General features: G+C 43.5%; 2 protein-coding genes across 7 annotated transcripts in view; both read right to left on the reverse strand.

Annotated features, from left to right (window-relative positions):
- Positions 1 to 3,255, reverse strand: part of gtdc1 (glycosyltransferase-like domain containing 1) — a 45,790-nt gene extending 42,535 nt beyond the window's left edge. For 3 of the 4 annotated variants that reach the window (XM_031796098.1, XM_031796096.1, XM_020456487.2), the window contains exon 1: positions 3,158 to 3,254. In XM_031796098.1, coding sequence (XP_031651958.1) covers positions 3,158 to 3,196 — 39 coding nt within the window. In that variant the 5' untranslated portion in view covers positions 3,197 to 3,254. Of the gene's footprint in view, positions 1 to 3,157 lie in introns of all 4 variants that reach the window. The other variant, XM_031796095.1, reaches the window with a different exon arrangement.
- Positions 3,256 to 4,659: 1,404 nt separating this feature from the next.
- The window catches only part of zeb2a (zinc finger E-box binding homeobox 2a), a 47,638-nt gene continuing 31,853 nt past the window's right edge, over positions 4,660 to 20,444 (reverse strand). For 2 of the 3 annotated variants that reach the window (XM_020456516.2, XM_020456525.2), the window contains exons 3-10: positions 18,263 to 18,538; positions 15,392 to 15,460; positions 14,068 to 14,265; positions 13,568 to 13,782; positions 11,536 to 11,644; positions 9,141 to 11,176; positions 8,531 to 8,708; positions 4,660 to 6,763 (exon numbers count right to left, since the gene is read on the reverse strand). In XM_020456516.2, the coding sequence (XP_020312105.1) occupies positions 6,180 to 6,763; positions 8,531 to 8,708; positions 9,141 to 11,176; positions 11,536 to 11,644; positions 13,568 to 13,782; positions 14,068 to 14,265; positions 15,392 to 15,460; positions 18,263 to 18,538 (3,665 nt within the window). In that variant the 3' untranslated portion in view covers positions 4,660 to 6,179. The remainder of the gene's footprint in view (positions 6,764 to 8,530; positions 8,709 to 9,140; positions 11,177 to 11,535; positions 11,645 to 13,567; positions 13,783 to 14,067; positions 14,266 to 15,391; positions 15,461 to 18,262; positions 18,539 to 20,444) is intronic. The other variant, XM_020456532.2, reaches the window with a different exon arrangement.

Here is a 20,444-nt window from a genome sequence, read left to right on the forward strand (position 1 = left end):
ACTGTGAGGACCAATCGTGACCATTAAAGTCATCACCAGAAGCACTACCCCCATCGTGCCCTTGGGGGTAGCAGGCACAGGGTTGGATGGGATTGCAGGGACCGGCGGCAAACACAGATCGCTGGAGCGTGCGTGCCAGATTCCGACACCTCCCTTTTGCTCCCTTCGGCCATGCAGGGTTTAAGCATGCATTCTGTCTGTGAGTGTGTGTCTGTCTGTGTGTGTGTGGGAATCATCTTAGATGGTGGCTGACAGGGAGGAGGATAGCTCTGATTCCTTTTTTTGGAGGATTTATTTCTCCTAAACATGGGATCAGATGAGAGATCCCCCTCAGATACTGTAGCAGCTGAGAACATGGCAGATTGAGGCTAACACGGAACCCAAACCGGCAGCACGCGTGCGCCATCGTGCGCTATCGTGCATAAATGTATTTTGCCCCCCCACACCAAACGCGATCACGACACGCAGGGTAAAATATCAAAACAAACTCTGAACCAATTACATTAATTTGGGGACAGGTCGAAAAGCATTAAACATGTATGGCAATTTAGCTAGCTAGCTAACATAAATTGTTCCTATTTAGCTAGCTTGCTGTTGCTAGCTAATTTGTCCTGGGATATAAACATTGAGTTGTTATTTTACCTGAAATGCACAAAGACCTCTACTCCGACAATTAATCCACACATAAAACGGCCAACCGAATAGTTTCTAGTCATCTCTCCTCCTTCCAGGCTTTTTCATTTTTTAACTTATATGGTGATCGCATCTAAACTTTCATTGTATTACCACGACAACCGGCAACAAAGTTCATCTTTCAATCACCCACGTGGGTATAACCAATGAGGAGATAGGTATCTGCTTCTATAAACCAATGAGGAGATGACTTTCAGCACGATCTGCTCGCACGCTCGTTGGCGCGTGCGAGCAGTGTGGGTGCAATAATTGAATAACATGGATTTCTAAATGTATTTTGCGACGCTCGCGACATGTCCGGTCTGGTCAGCATGTTTTTTTGTCCGGTCTGGTCAGCATGTAAGGCTAACCAAAGTTATTGAGCACTGTCCAGAAGGTAGTTAGGGTTCAGGGCCCACTTGACCAACCAGCTAGGTGGCAAATGTAGTAAATACTAACACATATAAGATACGGGCTACATAATACATAAAAATTTGAAGAATTACTAGACATAAAAATTAACTGTAGTCTGACATCTGGGAAAATAGTTTAGCCTCTGTCATTTTATGTTCCTTTAATCTGAATAAAATTCCTGGAACCAAATGTATTCGAGAGCAAATGTCTTATGATTGAAATGTTTTGAAAGATGACATACTTGAAAGACTACATTCCTAGTGTATTGAATTGTTCACCATGATTTTATCTGTGGGCTATAACTGAGTTATAGGTCATAGAAGCATTTCCTATTTTCCACCATTGGTGTAAATGGCAATAATATTCGCAGATATTTCTAAAAACTATGATTACATTAGGATCAGTGCTCAACCAGCAAAACAGAGGGTAATATTGTGTCCTAAAAACCTTTTCATTCAGTGTTCTCATGACAGGCCTTTCAGTTTGACAATGCAAATTTAAGCAGCTTCGCACATCGAGCAAGGAACGTGTAATGCTATTCATAACTCCTTTGATCTCATATTAGAAAAGGGGAGGAAGCTCCCATTTTCCACGGATTAAGGTTTCAAAGCGGTGAAATGAGTGAGAAGTGACTTTTCCTTCTTTTAATTGAGGAAGTCGTGCCCTTGTACTTCACAAGCGCAGGCTTTACGTAAAAGCGAATCATTTAAGGATCCACTGAAAGGGACTACAGCTATAATTATAGGCACATGGACATGTGCTAATCTCTCTGTGCTGCCTTGGATGGGGAGAAGGAGAAGGCACAGTGATACGCACAATAGCCAGGAAAATGAAAAGACAGGCAGGCAGCACAGCAGTCCAATGCAGAACTTTACAGACTTCAAATGACAAACTAAAATGAAATGTTCCATCTACCACACTCAATGACATCAGATCTCCTTTGGTAAATGAAACTACCTATGAGCCATGAGTGTGCTACTATGTACTTTTATCGGTTATTAAAACCATACTGTATTTGTCAACATATGATATCTCATTCAGATGACGGATCACACTTTCAGGCAGTCTAGGCCACTGAATGAAATAATGCTTTTTTTCCTTTACATTGTGTAGGCAATTTTCACTACTTTTGGGTGGCCTTGTAAATTTAGAGCATCCCTTTGAAGTAGGCCTCAAGAAGCTTACTCATTTAAAACCACATCACTGGTGAGTATTTCACTGTTGAGCTACTGTAGTGAGAAAAAAACATATTTTCTTGAGTAACACAGTAAGCAAACTGTCATAAACAGCAATACTATTCTCTGTATTTTAGCATGAACTGACTGATCAGATGTAGGCAGAAAAATTGTGTCATCAGTTGTGACCAGGGCTTGAAATGGGTAGAGGTCTATTTAGATTTCGTATGAAATGTAAGGCAGTAGTATGGGGAACTATCTAACCTACTGAATGGAGAATCAGTCTTTCCCTTAATTCTTTAAAATGTTCAACATTATTGCAACAATTAAGACTGTCTGGCTATGCATGTAATACTAAACCAAATACTAGCTGTGTGTGCGGATGACAACTCGTAGTAAGCTAGCCATACAACAAAAAAAGGCGGTAAACAAAATGTTCTCAAAATAACTACTTTATTTCGTATTTTGGAGAAATAGCAGCTGTCACATAAGAGAGAACAGTTCTTCAGCACTCTAACATCATCTTTACTTTGGTGAGTTGAGTAACGTACATTAAATCCAGTCACTAAACAAACTGTTCAAGGATTTCGTCTATGGCCTTTACCGCTCAAAGATCCAGAAAACTCATCTTTAGCAAGCTGCACTAACGCCGTGCTGGACCAGAGCTAGATTGTACAGTATCCAACATCTCGTTTGACACACTAATTTAATCCGTAACCATATCCGCCATCGAATACATATAGCCTAGTCTCGATATGCCCCCCCCCCAAAAAAAAAAAAAATAACAATCATCTTCCCTAAATACAAATGAATGTAGATATAAAGGTAAAGTGTTTGAAACAACGTGCTATGCGTGGCAGTGTTCTTTTGTGTCTGCATGTGGAATGAAAACTCACCTCTTCCTGAATATGTTTGCTAGAAAAAAGGACGCACATATTTCGTCCATGCGTGATACCGTCATTTTAGGAACGCCTCTCACCCGATGTACACTATTTACCACAGCCACAAAGTCATACACCCCGCCTATTTCTACAATTTTGTTTCTTAAAATGTGTTTTTAAACCTAACCTTAAAAACACTGCTAACCTTATGCCTAACCCTAACCTTTAAATAAATAAAAAATCGGTTTTGTTTTCATGAATTTTTACGATATAGCCTATTTTGACTATGTGGCTGTGGTCACTAGTGGAAACCCTCTGACCTTGCTGGTTGCATGATCAGAGCATTCCGGGATCCTTGGGACGTCCCTACTCCAAACTCTAACCTTAACTCCTACCCTACCCTAAGCTTAACCATAACCCTTACCTAACCTTTACATTTACCTTAACCATTTTAAATGTCAACTTCAACGGGGTATTGATGACCCAGATAGCAAAGACCCTGTTTGCATAGGTCTTCAGTGGCTTGAGCGATAGAGCTTTCTCACACAGTATTTTGACAATTCTGTCAAGGGGGAATTTTGCTAGGCTACTTGTGAGCATATTCTCTGCCAATAACTGATCTTCCATGTTTTAGTTGACTCAGTGATGAAATGTGTATTTCTCTTACCCAACATCTGATCGATCATACAATAGACTATCTTCCTACTATGTGTGTGTGTGTGTGTGTGTGTGTGTGTGTGTGTGTGTGTGTGTCCGTGCGTGTGTGTGTGTGTGTGTGTGTCTAACTCGATGAACTCTTCACCTGCTTCTATTTGCATTTCATTACGTGAGTTCAATTAGTAAGGTCATGGATAATGTCATTCTTCTGAGTTCCTGTACAAACAGTTCATGGCAAGTTTGACTGTCCGCTGCTGGTGACAATTTTAGCTCAAGCCTAGTTTTTCTTTTCAAACTTTAAGAAGGCAAAGTAATTTTAAAGTCTATCACACACAGCCTCTAAGAAATCTGGTACATAAAGTAACATCCACATCAGAAGATAAAGATAGCAATAAATTATATTTGAGAGGCTTGAGATTATTTTTCCTAATTTTATAGTAAAGTAAAAGACTGTACTAATGAGTTTATGTTAATTAGGAACTTTCCCTGAGTAGAACATGAAACTAAAGCTTGGAAAATGTCTACAGTACTTTTGAAAATGTTTCCCTTTGAAAGTGTTAGTACATGTTTATTGAATGTTCTATTATATTGGCATGTACAAATTCAATTATAATTCAACTGTAAAGTTAAACAAAAACACAACACAGTAACACTTCCTACTTTCACATGCTAAGATAGAACGTTTCCATACACTGAACTGTGACATTTCACAATTTCATGTGCTGTCTAGTTAGGACATTGGAAAACAACCAATAATCTAGACAATAATGACCTTAATAAAAATTGAATAAACATGAGACTGCTATACCTCACATACACATGATCACTGTTAGATTGTTAATAAATAGAAGTAGTTCAAGTACAAGAAGAATAACACAGCTTTATTAAAATTTTATTTGGCTACATTTATTCGAGCATGGTCATTTCCAAGAGAAATTAAAAATTCAATAATACTTCAGACATTTCAGGAATTTTTCATTATCAACAGTCCCTCTATCTTCATCTCTTTACCTGGATGAATAAAGTGGATTTTTATTGTCAAAAAATACAGTGTTTTCACAATATTGTATCAAAAGTTCCCCAAATTTAGAATTTCCAGTAGTTGAAAGGAAATAAAACATTGAGAACAAAATTTCAAATTTTAACAATGAATGTTTTTCCAAATACCATAGAATGCTCTCTATTTATAATTTGCTCCAATAGTCAATGACAGAATCCTTTACTAAAATATATCTATTTTTTGAGGAACTATAATACTGTACACTACAGTATGAAATAAATAAAATTAGGAAATATAAAATGAGTCACATAAATAAAATGGTAATTTTAAAATAAAAACGAAACGTAATTTATGCTTGGAAAAAAATCAACAAGAAGTAATACTGACAAAAGGTCATGAAAAAAAATACAGAAAATTGCACAAACATAAGTAAACTAATGAACTGCTGTCTCAATCTATGCTAATACTGACATAGGTACATGGAAAACAAGGTGAAATATTTATTTAATACTGAAGCCAGAGCAAAGATAACACAAATCAACTCTGATTTACACTGTACAAGGATGGCACTTGCAGAAACGCACAGGTGAAAAGGTTTGCATATAAGGCTTTCTGTTGAGAAAATAAAACATACAAAGGCTCTGTCTTACGTATGGAGCCCTCCATATTTCATTGTTCCCTCCTTCATTCTGTCACTCCATTCCGGTCCAATTTAAGACTCACAACATATCAAATTCACACAGGTTTAAAGTTTCCTTCACATAAAGAAATTTGTGAGGCCCAAAATTGTGTGGTTAGTTTGCCTGGCAAAAAGGGTGGTAGAACCAAGGACATCACAGTAAGTGGTAGACAAAGTACAACACTGACGGACTGCTACCGAGTCTTCAAGCACGGTATAAATATACATAGGCTTTTTTTTTTCAAAAAATGTTTTTGTAGTGATTAAAGGGGCAGAGTGCAATTTCCTAGTTTGGGGTATTAACACAATGAAACACAAGGGTTAAGAACATTATAGCACCACACAGCTTTTAGGCCTTATTTAACACTGTACATTAAAAACAGCTTCATTTCATTTTTAATTATAATGATAATCATTATTACTTCATTTTTTTTGTTGCATAATGTGGATTCTTAAACAATCCCACCCAGCTTGTCGTCACAACTCTGATGTTGGCAGTCACCACATTGCATGAGTCCATCATTATGAGCTTCTGAGAAGCTAGAGGCAAGCGCTCGCGCTTGCTTGACTGAGCCACCGCAGTGCCTATCTGAAAACAAAGCAAGTTTCATGTTTGTTGGAAGAATGGAAAAAGGAAATGAAACAACCCAACATGACAAATATTTGCTGAAAGCTTTTTTTCAAATGACTGCAGTATTGACTTAATCTGCTTCTTCCTGGTCCGACTTGGTGTCTGTTTTCCCTTCTCTTGAACTCTCATCCATTGAATGCTCCGCATCTTTCCCCTCATCATTCCTCGCCGTGTCCATCCTGCTGTCATCCTCTTCCTCATCCTCTCCCTCCCTGAATGTTCCCGTCTCTCGCCTGTCTGTCACCTTCTCATACGTCTCGTCCACTTCCCTCTCTCCTCGTCCTCCTCTCATCCCTCCTTCAGTGCCGTCCCTCAGAATGGTGCCACCCCCATCCTCCGGCTGGTCCTCGGTGTCAGAGTAGCCCAGAGGCCCCAGACCCTGCAGGTAGGCCCTCCTCATCAGCAACTCTGTGGGTTCCAGGGGGCCCTTATCCCGGGCCTCCCTTTCAGCCGCCTCCCTTTCCTCTGCCTCCCTCTTGCAGTAGGAGTACCGGTGGTTCATGTGCTGGGAGTAGGAGCCTGAGTGAGAGAAGCGCTTGCCACACTTGTCGCATTGGTATGGCTTTTCACCCGAGTGCAGACGCGAGTGCTCGATGAGGTGGTGCTTATGTTTGAAGGCCTTCTTACAGATCGTGCACTGGTGTGGCCGCTTGCCTGCAGAGACACAGGAGACAGGGGAGAGAAAGTGTTACTATGGTGTTACTGTGGTCCCCTTCTCTAGAAACACAGAGCAGTACAAAAGGAAGATAAACGGTTATTCAGGAGAACAGACATACAGTAGACATGCAATGTTAGAGTGACTTTGATCTGACTTTGGCACAGAATGTATTGATCATGTTAAGTGCATCTTGAGTGTAAAAGCATTTATATCATATGTCAGGATTTCTTCATTCCCTCCCATCATGGTGAAAATAATTAACACAAGAAAATAATGATAGGAATGAGTAATGTTGTGATTGTATAAATAAACTCAAGTACATTTCTCAAATACATTTCTGAAAACAAAACAAAATAAAGTGTTGAAAGTAACCCGACATTTATGGTTGACCACCTAACCTTAGAGACATTTTCAGTTGCTGCTAGATAACACTGGGGGGAGGCAGGTGGAAATAAGAACCCAAACACTCTATGATGGGGTCGTCTGTGACTGCGGCGGGGCGAGTGAGCAGCGAGCTAAGCCAGTGAGCTCAGATGTTTAGAACACCAAGCAAGGTGAAACTGAAGCAGCCTGGCACCAGTGACAGAGTGTGTTGTCATGACATCATTGGTCCAGAATAAAATGACTAGGATTAGGCATCCTTCGCGTGATAGTGTGATGGTTATATTTGTAGGAGGAGTAACTTCACACCCCTTCGCTCCCCTTCCCTGCCCCACCCCCGCACCATGCAGCTCCTCGCATTAAAGGTTTACTACAACTCAGTGGCGCTACCGGAAATATATTCCCTTCCATCTGACTTCTATTAGACAAGATGGGCCTCTCTAATGCCAGTTCAATCGGCCCATATAATAGCACCCTTCCAAAGCTCACATCCCACGCACACATGCACAAACACCTCCCATCCTACGAATGCCAATACACATACAGCACACACATGCGAGCAGCCACGCAACGGAATGCACGCACACACACAGGCAATTCCTAGCCACAAATAGCCTTGGAATGTCTGCAACATCTTCCATAGTTGGCATTCTTGAAGTGTACACCCCCCCCCCCCCCCCCCCACCTACTCGCCCTCCCCACCACCCTCACAGTGTGGCAAAAATAGACGAGACAGCGAATTCCTCGTGGAGCATTCCTGCACAGAGTGACAGGAGGTGATGCAACCTGATGAAAGAGAGGAGTCCCCAGGAGGAGAGGTCACATCTTTGAAGATTATTTCAAAAAGAACCAGAAATGCCATACAGGCAAGCCTTCTATACGACCTGGCATTCTGTTAAATACCACCAGGGTCAAAGCAGTCATTCTTGTCCCTGTCACTGAAGGCACTGTGTATGTACTGTATGAACTTTAAAAAGACAGTCCCTCTTGAAGCGGCAAGTTTGTTTCCAAAATGGCCACTGGTCCTGTTAACTTCTGGAGAATGTCTGCAGCGATAAATGCAATGAAGCTTATGTCTACTTTACTGAACGTTTATGTAACCCCTGTCATATCAAAACATGTCACTATTACCCACCCCTGTCAAAAAGAAAGGAACATGTTAGGTCATGGATCTGAACACATTCAACATAAAAATATGTGAAAGACAAGAGAGAAAATAAGAACTGAGATGGGAGAAAAAGCTATGTGATCAAGAACGAGAAAAGATAATCAAAAAAGATCATCAAAAAGATAGCTTTCAAAAGACACAAAACATGGAGGGGGTGGGCACAAAGGCGAAGAGGGGGGGTGGGGTAAAAAAGAAGTGTCCAAATGTTATATACCTGTGTGCTCATATTTGTGTCTTAGGAGGGAACTGGTCTTCTGGAATGTTTTGTCGCACAAGTCACACGCGTACATACCACTTTCTGTCTTTTTAATCTTCTTCCGGGAGAGGAGCGATTCGTCTGTCAGGTCCTCCAAGCCTGACAGATAGTCCGCAGTGCCGTCCAGTAGCTCCCCCTATGAGATGAGAGGGGCAGATTTTTCAATTATTTGTAAGTAACCCACACCTGTCACCTAAACATAGACACCTTCTGCTCTGAGTTTGATCCCAAGTCTGGACAGGGCTTAGCCGTCGATCCGTGCAACCTGTGTAAGACCCTTCTTACTGGCCAGGAGAGGAGACATAAAAAGGGGAACATATGGGCTTTCTAATTCTGTGTTGTGGATTTTACGGGTGTAGTGGAAGTATTAACAAAACAGACAAAATACTATTTCACGGGAAAAAATGACATTACAAAAATGTAAAATCTAAATCATTTTACTTGTTTTGTGTTGAGTGTAACTATATCCATTATGCACTCATTTAAAAGGGCAAAATGTTTATTGCAAACCTCTTACTAATAATGTACTTTAGTGAATGGATCTAAAACCACAAAAGGGCATGCTTACCTGGAAACCTGGTTTCCGTTGGTACTTCCTCGACCTGTGTTGCATTTCAGCAAATGTGGCCGCCCCAGTTGCATAAGTGTAGGCCATGTGGGGCAGGAAGCTCATTGGATCCAGCCCTGGGTACGGCCTCAGGCCTGGGATGCTGGCCTGGGCCTGCATGAAGCTGTGCGGGGGGAATGCTCCATGTGGGGGCAAAGGTGTGTACATGTGACCCCCACCAAAGGGGTTGATGCCAAAGATGGGGCTGGCACTTTTTTCCATCTGGTGGCCACTGTTCCCTCCGTTGTCTCTCCCTGAGCCCAGGAACTCTTTTTTGATGTGGGCCAAGTCCATGGGCTCAGTCCCCTGCTCCCGGTTGGATTGGTGGTGGTCACCATTGCGGTCTGAGACATAGCCGTTTGGTTTGGACCTCTTTTCTCCCAGTGAGATGCTGTTGCTCATCATGTGTTTTGGTAGAGAAAGGTCCAATGGTGCGTCCCCCCCATGGCCATCCCCTTCAGAGGCCAGGCTGTTTGGAGTGTATGAGCTGCTCTGGGAGTTTTTAGAAGAAGTGGAGGAGAGATTGAGAGGAGATGACGTGCTGCTCCTAAGGTGGTCCAAGGTCTCTAGTGGTTTGTCACCCATCTGCCTGTTGGCTGTAAACTGGTTGGCCTTTAAATGTCTGTGGGAAGTGTCACGGTCACCGTTGGTGTTGCCGCCGTGTAAATCCGCGAGTGCCATAATGCGATCCACGTGTTGCGCCATGGACATCGGTGACCTGGCCAGGCCGTGGTGGTTGCGCTCCTCTGCACTGCTCCGGTCTGGCGGTGGCGACCGCTTCCTGGAGTTAGCATTACCGTTGTTGTGTTGTTGTTGTTGCTGCTGATTCTTCCACTGGGAGAACCACTCCTTGACAAACTCCTGTGGGAGGCCGACTGCGATGGAGATCTTCAGCAGCTCCTCTGAGTTGGGCTCCATGTTCATGGCGAAGTAGGCCTTGAGCACTGACACGTGGTCCTTGAAAGGGTTGATGGGGCTGGTGGCGCCCCTCTCTGACAGAGAGGATTGCAGAGCGGCCTGCTGCTCTGAGGGGAACACCCCCCTGCGGCTAGGAGGCACACCCTCACTGGGCTGGAGGTGGTTGATCTCCTCGTTCTTCTTACACAGATAGCGCTCGTGCTGGTGTAGTGGGATGGGCCCTGGGAAGTTCTCCTTGCAGAACTGGCAGGAGAAAGGCAGGAATGGAACCTGGTGGCTCTCGTGGTGCGACTTCTCCTCAGGATCCATCGAGTGGTTTAGCCTCTCCTTCTTGATGTCCATGTTGATCTGCCTCTTGGAATCGTCGATCAGGCTCTTGGCCTCATTCACCTTCTCCAGAGTGTAGTCGATTATGCTTTTTGTGGGGCTGCCGTGGCCCACCACCTGGAAGCCAGCACGCGGGGAGGACAAAGCCAACTTCTGCTCCTCCATCTGGGCCCCCAGCTCCTTCATATAGGCCCTGAGCTTGGAGATCTCCTCCGGGTTCCCATCCATCTTCTGCCTGCACACAGTGTTGTCCACGATCTGGAGGACCTTCTGCACCTCGCTCAGGTTGTTCCCCAGGGAACCGTAGCCCAGCAGGGGCAGGTCCAAGCCCATCCCACTCAGGTGCTGCAGGGGACTCTGGGAGGAGCTGTGGATCCCCAGAGGGCTGCCTCCTCGGCCGGCTCCGTTCATATAGCCCCCTGGCCCTCCGACGCCATACTGGGAGGCCATCAGTAGCCTGTAGTCATTGAAGTCCATGGGCTCTGCCTTGATGTCCAGGTGGCTTTGCTGGTCTTGGGAGCCCATGGGGCGGCCGTTCTCCAGCTTGTGGCGGAGCTGGGCCAGGGCGGGGCTTCCCGGAGAGGAGGCAGTGGAGTTAGGGGAGGAGCCAGCCTTGGTGTTACCTCCTCCGTTACGTACTCGTCCGTTGACAGAGATCAGACCGATGCACTTCTTGCTGCTGATGTGGGAGCTGTAGGAGCCGGAGTGGGAGAAGCGCTTCTTGCAGTTGGAACACTCATATGGTTTCTCCCCTGTAAACGGGAAACAACAACATGTATTTCAAGTTACTCCATTTTGAATACTTGAATTTGGCTGGTAGTGAAATAGCTGAAGATTTCTTTCAGTGTGAAAATGAGAATCTCTATTTCTATTCAACTCTCATTTTCTTGAGCTATGGCCTCATCCATATGGCTGAATTAGTCAGTTATGAAACAGGTCTGAAACAGTGAGCTATTATAAAACAGAATGACTCATTTACTGACAGAGGCCAAAAAGGAACATTATCAATTTTAATTTTATGGCATAAGCCCTCTCAGTCATCTAGCTACAGTCACATTAATACATTTAAAAATGGTGGGTTAAAGCCAGCTTGACTCGGCTTAGTACCTACCGCTGTGAATTCGGAGATGCTCCTTCAAATGATGCTTGTATTTGAAGGCTTTTCCACACTCGGTGCATTTGAACTTCCGGTTGCCGGCCCCTTCATTCAGAAGCTGGGGCTGTGGAGGAGATAGAAAAGGGAGTTTTCACATCAGTGCCACCTAAACGTGGTGTGTAAGAGAGGGAGGTCACAAATGTACAAGACACTAGGGAAGATTTCAAGGTAGCTGGTCTTGAGAAGGAATGTAATGAGTTCTTCATAGCTTCAACGGTAGGCTACTTTGCAACACAATAACACTCCCTCACACAAGTTAACTAGCCTATATCTAGCACGTTTTTTTTGGGGGGGGGGGGGGGGGGGTTTACATCCTAAATTGCGTAAACAAAATGATGAAGCACACAAGCAACTCTAATCGATTTCGAGAATACAGTGTGGGTTGAGTTTTTGTGTTCTGTTCAAAGGTAACTGTTTAGTGTAGGTGCATTTCCTGCATTTGAAATTCAAATGAGTGCAGATAACAAACAAAATCAATGTCTAGGGAGATGAAGCCCCCACAAAGAACTTCATGAGAATGATGTGGGAGGTGTACATTGTTACATTTTCAATACCAAAAAAATCCCTTTTCGCTAATGCTTGCTGAGGAGTCTATGTACCGGTATGTGCGAAAGTGTGTGTGTGATTGTGTATGGAGTTAAGACATTCCTAAGGCAGGTGACATTTTAGGTTAGGACATGTGATTAGGGTTAGCCTACTGAATGTGGCTTGAAGGGGACTACTTTGTGAAAAAGCTATCCGGGAAATTGGGGCAATGAACGATGTGGAACCTGCCATCATAACCAAATGTGTGAACAATTAACCCACGATAAACATGTGCTCTAGGCACACCAAAGATAAGCAAAGTAGCACAATTCACACATTTACACCAATAGCACTCAGTATCACTCAAATCAAAATCCCTCCACAGTCCGGTGCACTAAGGTAACCCATAATGACCTTCCATAAGATCCTTTATTTAACTATTTTAACTGGAGAGGAAGTACAAAAATAAACAAACACTTAGTCATTTGAGGATTATGATACTCCAGATCACTGGGGAAAAGACCATCTGCTCCTATTTAAGTCAGTCTGGAGGGGGAAAGGGGGAGTCAGGTGAGGGGGTTGAGGCGGTAGAATGGGGGTGCTGCTTCACTGCTTTTGTCACATTGGGCTCAGGGCAAATTTGAGGTTTGAATCTGACATGCTTAATTCAGGAAATCTCATTATAATTACAGTATAATTGGAAAATTGAATGATTCCACTGCTTATTTGCATGGTCCGTTATGAGACAGTTGTAGACTCAGTTATAGGACAGAGAAAAGGTCTACACTTTTGGTTGTGCTTGTACTGATTCCCTGGTTGTACTTACACAATAGGTACATTTTAGATTCTACACTCAACGAAAGCACTTCTTATCGCTGTTTATTAAACCATAGGAAATTGTCCATATCTCTAGCACTATCTTTACGAGTGCTAATTTCTAATCAAATCTGTTCCAGTTCCAGCAACAGCTGATGCAAAAAGTCAGATGGCCTGAGGAAGGCAATATGCTAGCACATCCCACGCATGCCTCACTGTAGGCGGAAGCTTGGGGGAGCACAACAAAATACAGCTGCGAACAAGCAGTGCGGGGTCTGATTTTTTTTAAAGAACAAGAGCTCAAAAGTAACTTGTTGTAATGTGAGAGGAGTAGAGGACGATAGGAAGAGGAAATTAGAATAATCATTCACTCAAGAGAATAGGATTCTCGATGCAGAAGACAAGTGCATGCAGTAACCACGAGGAAGCCATTAAAGCCCTTGCAATTAACAACAATCTTAGATGGGGGGAAAAAAGAGTGACGGGCATTGAGCTCAAATGATACTGTTTCACACAGAGCACTGGCCGACCCATCAAACGACACAACCGAATGTGTGAAGGAGATCAGATGAGGAAAGAAAAGGGGATGAGAAGGTAGAGAAGAAAAAGAGAAAATGATCATCCCCTGTCTGTCTGCCAGTCTTACCTGATCTCTCCCTGGCTTGTGCGTGGCCATATGCCTCTCCAGCTGTGTGCGGTGGGAGAAGGTCTCACTGCACAGCGGGCAGGGCACGCTCTCCTCGTTCTTCTCATGGCGGTACTTGATGTGCTCCTTGAGCGATGTCAGCCGCTTGTAGCCCCGGTCGCAGTAAGGGCAGGTCAACAGTTGGGCGAAAGCATCTGGAGTCCCAGGTGGCAGGTCTGTGTAGAAGAAAAAGGGAGGAAGAGGAGGGGGAGGGCTCATAAGGTCAGCTAATAGACACTGATGGGCAGCATGCCAAGGTTGTAAACGGAGGAAGTGTAGCAAGCTACATAATTATCTCTGCTTCACAAAGCCTCAGTCGCCAGCAGCTTACACTTAAACACACACTACCCATAAAAGTCACTCAGTAACACTATTGGGGACAAAGTCATAAAAGTGGTAGACCTATAACGCTATAATAGTCCTGGATTTACTGTAGGGCTATTTATTTTCTGGATTCTTACCGTTTTCGTTTTCATCTTGCCCAACGGCCTCGGGAGTTCCGAGTCGTGTCACTTCCTCTGGGGCTTCTGGGTAAATTATGGCAGTGTCTCCACGCTGCAGGTACTCAGCGATGCTGGCTGAGTGGCTGTCACTCTCCTCCAGTTTATTACGCTTAGTGAAGTACTCGTCAAGCCCCGACACTCCATCCATACCCTTCACTGTATAAGACAAGGAAGAGGAGGAGAAGGGCATGTAGAGAAGAAGAGAAATGGAGACAAAGAAAAAAAAATTGTCAGTCTCATTCGTCCTTCCCCCAACTTGAGAGATGTGCTGCAAAGCTACAGTATATTGGCCACACAGGAAACAGACTGGTCTCTAAATGTGATGAACTGAGGGAAGAAAGCACTAAGCCACTACTTAGAGGGGAGTATACATTTAAGTTACCGTTAATGCTGTCATGTAATGGCTTCTACAAAGAAAAATCAGAGACAATTCCATCATTAAGTGATGTTCACAACCCATCTTAAATGGTGGAGAAAAAAAGCTTTTAAACATTTGAACTTAAATATGTCCTAGTATAACGGGTAATTGGTTTAAGTTGCAATTAGATTTGCGGGGTTTACAGATCTCACTTAGAATTCTCTCTCTACATAATTTAAAGCAGAGATGTGATTATAAGTAAGATAATGTAGGGTTACATCTACTTAACAGTCAGTGTAGGCATAATGGTATATCAGGTATCTAATGCATTCATCAGCTGATTTAACAAATCAGGGCAATTACAGTCATGTGGCCTTTATGCCTTTGAATTATTACTGTTGGCTATTGGCTTGAGAGTTATACGCTGCTGTGTATATTTTTCGTTGAACTGTTAACAATATCCTTAAAACAAAGGACACCAAACTGTCGCCAAGAGGCCTGGATCCCTTGTAGTCACTCTAGGCAAGGTTTTGTTGATAAAACGCTCAATTGCAAAGACCTTGTGACTCACTGCAAGGACAAACTAGCATTTTATTTTCTGCTTGTAAACCAATTTGAAAGTACATGAACCAAACAAATGAGATTTAGGTCAAAACTCAATTTTGCAGCAAGATGTGATTTGCGCTGCACTCTCACTCAACCTAAAACTGCTTTGCTTTCCCCTCTTGCTTTGCTGCACATGGAGGGATATTATCTTGCATGGCTGTTGACTGTGTGTGTTTCCTATTAGGTATAAATCACCTGCTGCACGGGGATATTATAATCAAGTCTCTTCCTAGTGTCTTGCTGCTGAGGATTTAAAGCTGGAACGGGGATTTTTAGTAAACATGGTGTTACAGTGAAGAGGGTGAGAGTGGAGCTCACCTGTACCATTTCCTACAGAGTGAAGAGAACCCTCTGGCCCCAAGGATTCATATTCCTCCTTCCTTTCATCTGTGAAGGAAAGGAGAAATGCGTTTAAAATCGGACAATCAACTGTGGCTAACACAGCTCTCAATAAACTCAACACTCGAGGCAAAGTCAACTGGAATGCGCATGCTACATGCTACCCTGACAATTCAGTTAACAAGTACCTCTTTCCATTCAGCCCCAGCTCATAATGTGAATGTATTGTCCAGATAATGAAGGACAGGCAGGCGAGGGGTGTACGTATACTGTGCCTATTGTGTTTGTTTCTCCTGGTCCCAGTCATGTGACTCCTCAACAGGAGTCACAAGTATCATAAGCTTCCCTTCAAAAGAGGGATATACAACACCCCTGCCTGTAGCAATAGAGGATGGGGAAGAAAGCAAGAGCACAGTCTCCTTTTCTCCCCCCTCTCCCCTCTTCATTGCAGCAGGTTACTTTTCAAAACTTCCTTCCTCATGAGCAATGAGTGTCAAACAGGAACCTGATGCTGTGCTTTTTATAACAAAATAGTCTTGCTATGAGTCAAAGGAGTCACAAGGTACTGTGCACGATTTATATCATATATTTATAGTCGAATTACACATTTTGTGGCCCACAAGAGTAAAAAGAAGGTTGAAGAAGGTTGCATGGAAATCATCTGCTAGTTTCCCTTAATTAATTCATAAATAATGTAGATGAAAACTATTTTCTTTGTCATAGTTCCAAGACTATGAATCCATGTAAATAAGAAGCGAGGTCTCACCCTTCTCCCTACCACTGAAGTTTCCCCCTGCACCACACAGATAAAATGGTGGTACTGTACGCTTCAGAAAACAACTGCAAAAATGCTGCCTTTTCTGATGGGGAAAGCATTGTTGCTTCCCTTCGCCTCAACTTTTGGTTCATTGGGAAGAGAATCATTGCCAGACTTTTTAGAATGAGTTTCATTCAGCCAACATGGGGCTTTTTGTGGGTTCCAGGCCTCAGAGTAAGGACAAAGGCATGTGAGTCACGCCCTGTGCCACTGTCGTAGAATTTAGACACTGTACTCAAGTGTCACTCTATTTTCAGTAGGCCCCTCCTTCACTACACTTACAGTATACTTGCACTGAATATGAAATCTCAAATATAAAATGGAGGCTCATTGTGTTTTCAGTAGTCTTTTTTTCCTAGAGAGGCAGAGGCAAGATGGCGTTTAAAGTAAATTAGCATTTCAGTTCTGTTTGTGGTAATTCTGTTTTGACCATGCACATTCTCGATGTGACTCAAACCTCCACAGTTCAAGATTGCTTCTTCTTTTCAGTACCGTGAAGTGACACCCGAGTCCTTTACATATGTTGCCTGAGTCAAATTGATATGAAAAATATGTGAGTTGTCTATCTTTCGTCAGTTTACCTATAAATGTAAAATACCAGCTCAATGAAAATCATCCACCAGTTTAGCATTAGCTATAACAGACTGTAGCAGATGTGCTAATCTGGCATTGATTTCTTTTACAGCTTTCTCATGATGGCCATGATAATGATAACATCTATGCTCGCCGCATCAAGGCTCTTTTCATTTACATTTAGTTTTGGACCGCGTTCAAAATCAAAAACTTCTTCCTAGTACTTTCTATTTCCCAGTTCAGCGGGGCAGCGCGCCACCAAGTCATTACCAGAGACGGATAGCCGACGCCAGTCCGTTTTTTAAAACTGGGCGTCTTACATGAGTTCACTCTGCACTCTGTATCTGTCAGGTGGCACTAGAATGGTGGGCCTATTATGCATGTAAATTGCCATCATAAAGCTCCAAATTTAATTTAGGCCTGTTAATGAGTCCTGCTAAAGCCTGGCTCCCTCTTAACGATCCCGTTTGGCTCCTAATTAAAAGTATTTGTCTTTGAGGTCCTGGCGACACCGGTTGTCCTGTCACTGATGCAGATGAGTTGGAGGGGGAGGAGTGGATGGAGAAATATAAAGAGAGAGAGGGGGAAGAGAGAAGGGGGGTGGGGGTTTGACAGGTTTCGCATGCGCTACTTGCTCATTGTTGATAGCTCTGCCTGTACAATATAGCAATATGGGGGAGTTAGAGGCTGAGTTGGTCATGGCCCACTAAACTGAGTCTAATTATAAAGAATTTTATATCAGGTTGTTTTCCTAAATATAAACAGGGTTAAAATTATGGGTCAACGAGAATGAAAGGTGGCGCTTCATATGTTAAACTGAAGTATTGTGACATATTCTGCTCTGCCGAGACCTTGAGTACATTGACCTTTTCGGGGTTTGACTTTATTCCTATGAAAGTATGTGAAAATGAGGAGACAGATGACATGCTTTTACAGACCCAAGAGAAAGAGAGAAGGAGAGAAAAGAGGGGAGGGAGAACATTGAGAGGACAGACGTGCTACAGGGTGTGAACAGTCACACAGCAGAGTATGTGTGAGAGGGAGGGTGAGTTGGACACACCTCAGGGAGGGAGGTGGTTTTGCCGACGTGATCCTGTGAAGCAGCTAAAGTGCTGACTGTGCTTCAGCAGCAACACGTCCCACTAGAGTAGAGCACCATGTCATACTCTACAATCTTCTGTCAACCTCACAGGGCCCCGAAAAATAGGAAAATAGACAGAGTATCGAACAGAGCCACTTCCCAGGCTCAAGCTATTTTTAGCAGAAACTGAAAAAAGGTGAATAGGTACTGTATTATTATAAGATGTGTAATTGAATAACATCAGTGATATTATTTTAGTGTCTGTCGTTCTGGAGGTGTTGTGCTGATGTTGTTGTGCTGTGTAATTGATTTACAACAGTGAGGTGTGTTGCCTACTCACTGATTTACGTTCTACGTGTATCTTGAGCAGATCACTCACCAGTCCCGTTGAGGTGTCCGTGCGGGTTGTCTGCCAGGCGCCAGGCGTGGTTGTGGCTCTGCCGCCCATCCCTGCCCTCTGACCCCTCCTCTGCTCCAGCCCTGTAGGACAGCAGGGCGTGGCCCACCCTGGGTGATGCCTCCAGGTTGGGCACGCCGGCCCCAATGGGGCTGCTACCCTCCTCCCCATTGGTTAGACCATTCTCCTCTGAGACTAGAGTCCTGTCATCCTCGTCTGTCTCGGAGCCCGTCTCCACCACATTCTCATAGTTCAGCACTGCAAAACACAAACAAAGAGACGCTGTTAGGTTTCTAAAACAACATCCAACTAACTTGGCTCTAGAGGTAAAGACTAAAGAGGCAAAAGCTGAAAGTCACATTCCTGCGTTGAATAGTTTGGGGAGCTTTTTATACATCCCAGACACTCTAGGGACCAAGTGGAAATGGACAGCTTGTAAATATTACATCCCTGAACTTTGATAAAATGTGGTTGATTTGATTCAGGCTGAACCCAAGGGCCTTCACGCCAACCTATAAATATGTCCACTTCGGTGTTGAAGAAAAATACTCTGAAAAAGGTGCATGAGAAAGGCAGGCATAGACCCAAAAGAGAAAAAGGGAGGGGGGGGAATAACACAAAAAAAATGTAAAAGCCATGACATCATGGGAACTAGGCGCAGGAAAGGGGGCCCTCGGGGGTGGAAAATAGAACACAATTTTCAGGTTCATTTTGAGTTCTGTGTATGCCTAATAAAGCAATATTTCGCCAAGCTCTCATGCGCGTTATCTCTGGAGGCCGCTGCCAACTCCAGAAAGCGAGAGGGACGTGGCTAAAAACGACGCGTTTTGAAGTCAATTGCTTGTTTGGGGATATTATTTGGTTCCCCTCGACAGTTTTTCAAACCCATAAACCTTTACATCCTAACGGCATACCATTCCCTCACTCGTCTCTTTTTTCACTCTTCCCCTTTGGGTACATCGAGATTAGGCTTTGCATATCTGTTCATAATATGATCTTTGTCTGACTGTATGGTTCGGCACTTGCCTCCCGGACAACTGCGCAACAGGTGCAAATTAAAAAGGGGAGCCACGGTGGGGTGGGCTGAAATCTGCTGACCTGGGCTGAATACCAAGAGCAGCAGAGGGGGGTGGAGGGCGTGGGACAAAACCCTCTTTAATAAAAGGTGTGACCACAAGGATTTAGGGGGAGTTCAGACAGGGTAATGCCCTCTCTGATCAAAAAAAAAGAAAGAAAGAAAGAAAGAGAGAGAGAGAGTGAGAGACAGAGAGAAAGAAAAGGCTGAAAAGTGAGACGTGAAAACACGTTGTGTGGTCTAGGTATATGTTGGATATAATATGATTTCATTCAACGTCTTAACCTTGTGCTCGCTCTCACACACCCTCCCCTCTTTAGTCTCGCTAGACCAGCAACAATAGTGGTTTTGCCTTTTCGCTGAATGAAATATCTGACCCTTTTTAACTCTGAGCTAAGAGCAGTTTGGAACAGACCAGTGAAAAGACCAGCTAGCATCCTGTCCAGTTTATAGAAAGTGAGTTTTCTCTATCAAGACTTGCGTATGTTATTATGCCATAGAAAATATGTAGGCACATTTACTTTAGGAAATTATATTATTCAACTAATTTTTTCCAGGAAAAAGAGAGAGAAAGATACATGTCTCACAGTTATAGAATCACTCACCAACTGACAAAGATAAATGTTTTGGTGGAAAAACACGAAGACAACTGTTTGTTACTTTACTTATGTTACTCAGATACTTGGCCAGTGTGTGGCTGTTTTGTATCTGTGTTGCGGTAGGCAGACGGAGAAAAGCCAGTGACCTCCCAAACAAAAGCAATTCATGAGACTGTTTGCCTCCCAGGTCACATGGGTCTAGTAGTGTGGCAGATGTCACAGAGGGTTGGACTAAAGCTACAGGCTGGGATCTTAGTTGCTCTGTGTCTCCAAATCAATAGTTCTGGTTGGAAATGACTTCAGACACACCACCTGTATGTACAATCTGTCATTAATCTAGATAGCAGTTAGCAAACTGTTTTTCAGTAGGTTTAGTCAGGATAAAGCGAGATATAACAACTCAGAACCCGGAGAGTGAGTGCGCTTTGTCTCCAGTGACATCTTTGATGGAGCGCCACCCTTCGCTCTGTCTTGCCGCACCTCTATTGTG

The sequence above is a fragment of the Oncorhynchus kisutch genome, linkage group LG2 (genome assembly GCF_002021735.2).
Source record: "Oncorhynchus kisutch isolate 150728-3 linkage group LG2, Okis_V2, whole genome shotgun sequence".
In the NCBI taxonomy this organism is placed as follows: Eukaryota; Metazoa; Chordata; class Actinopteri; order Salmoniformes; family Salmonidae; genus Oncorhynchus; species Oncorhynchus kisutch.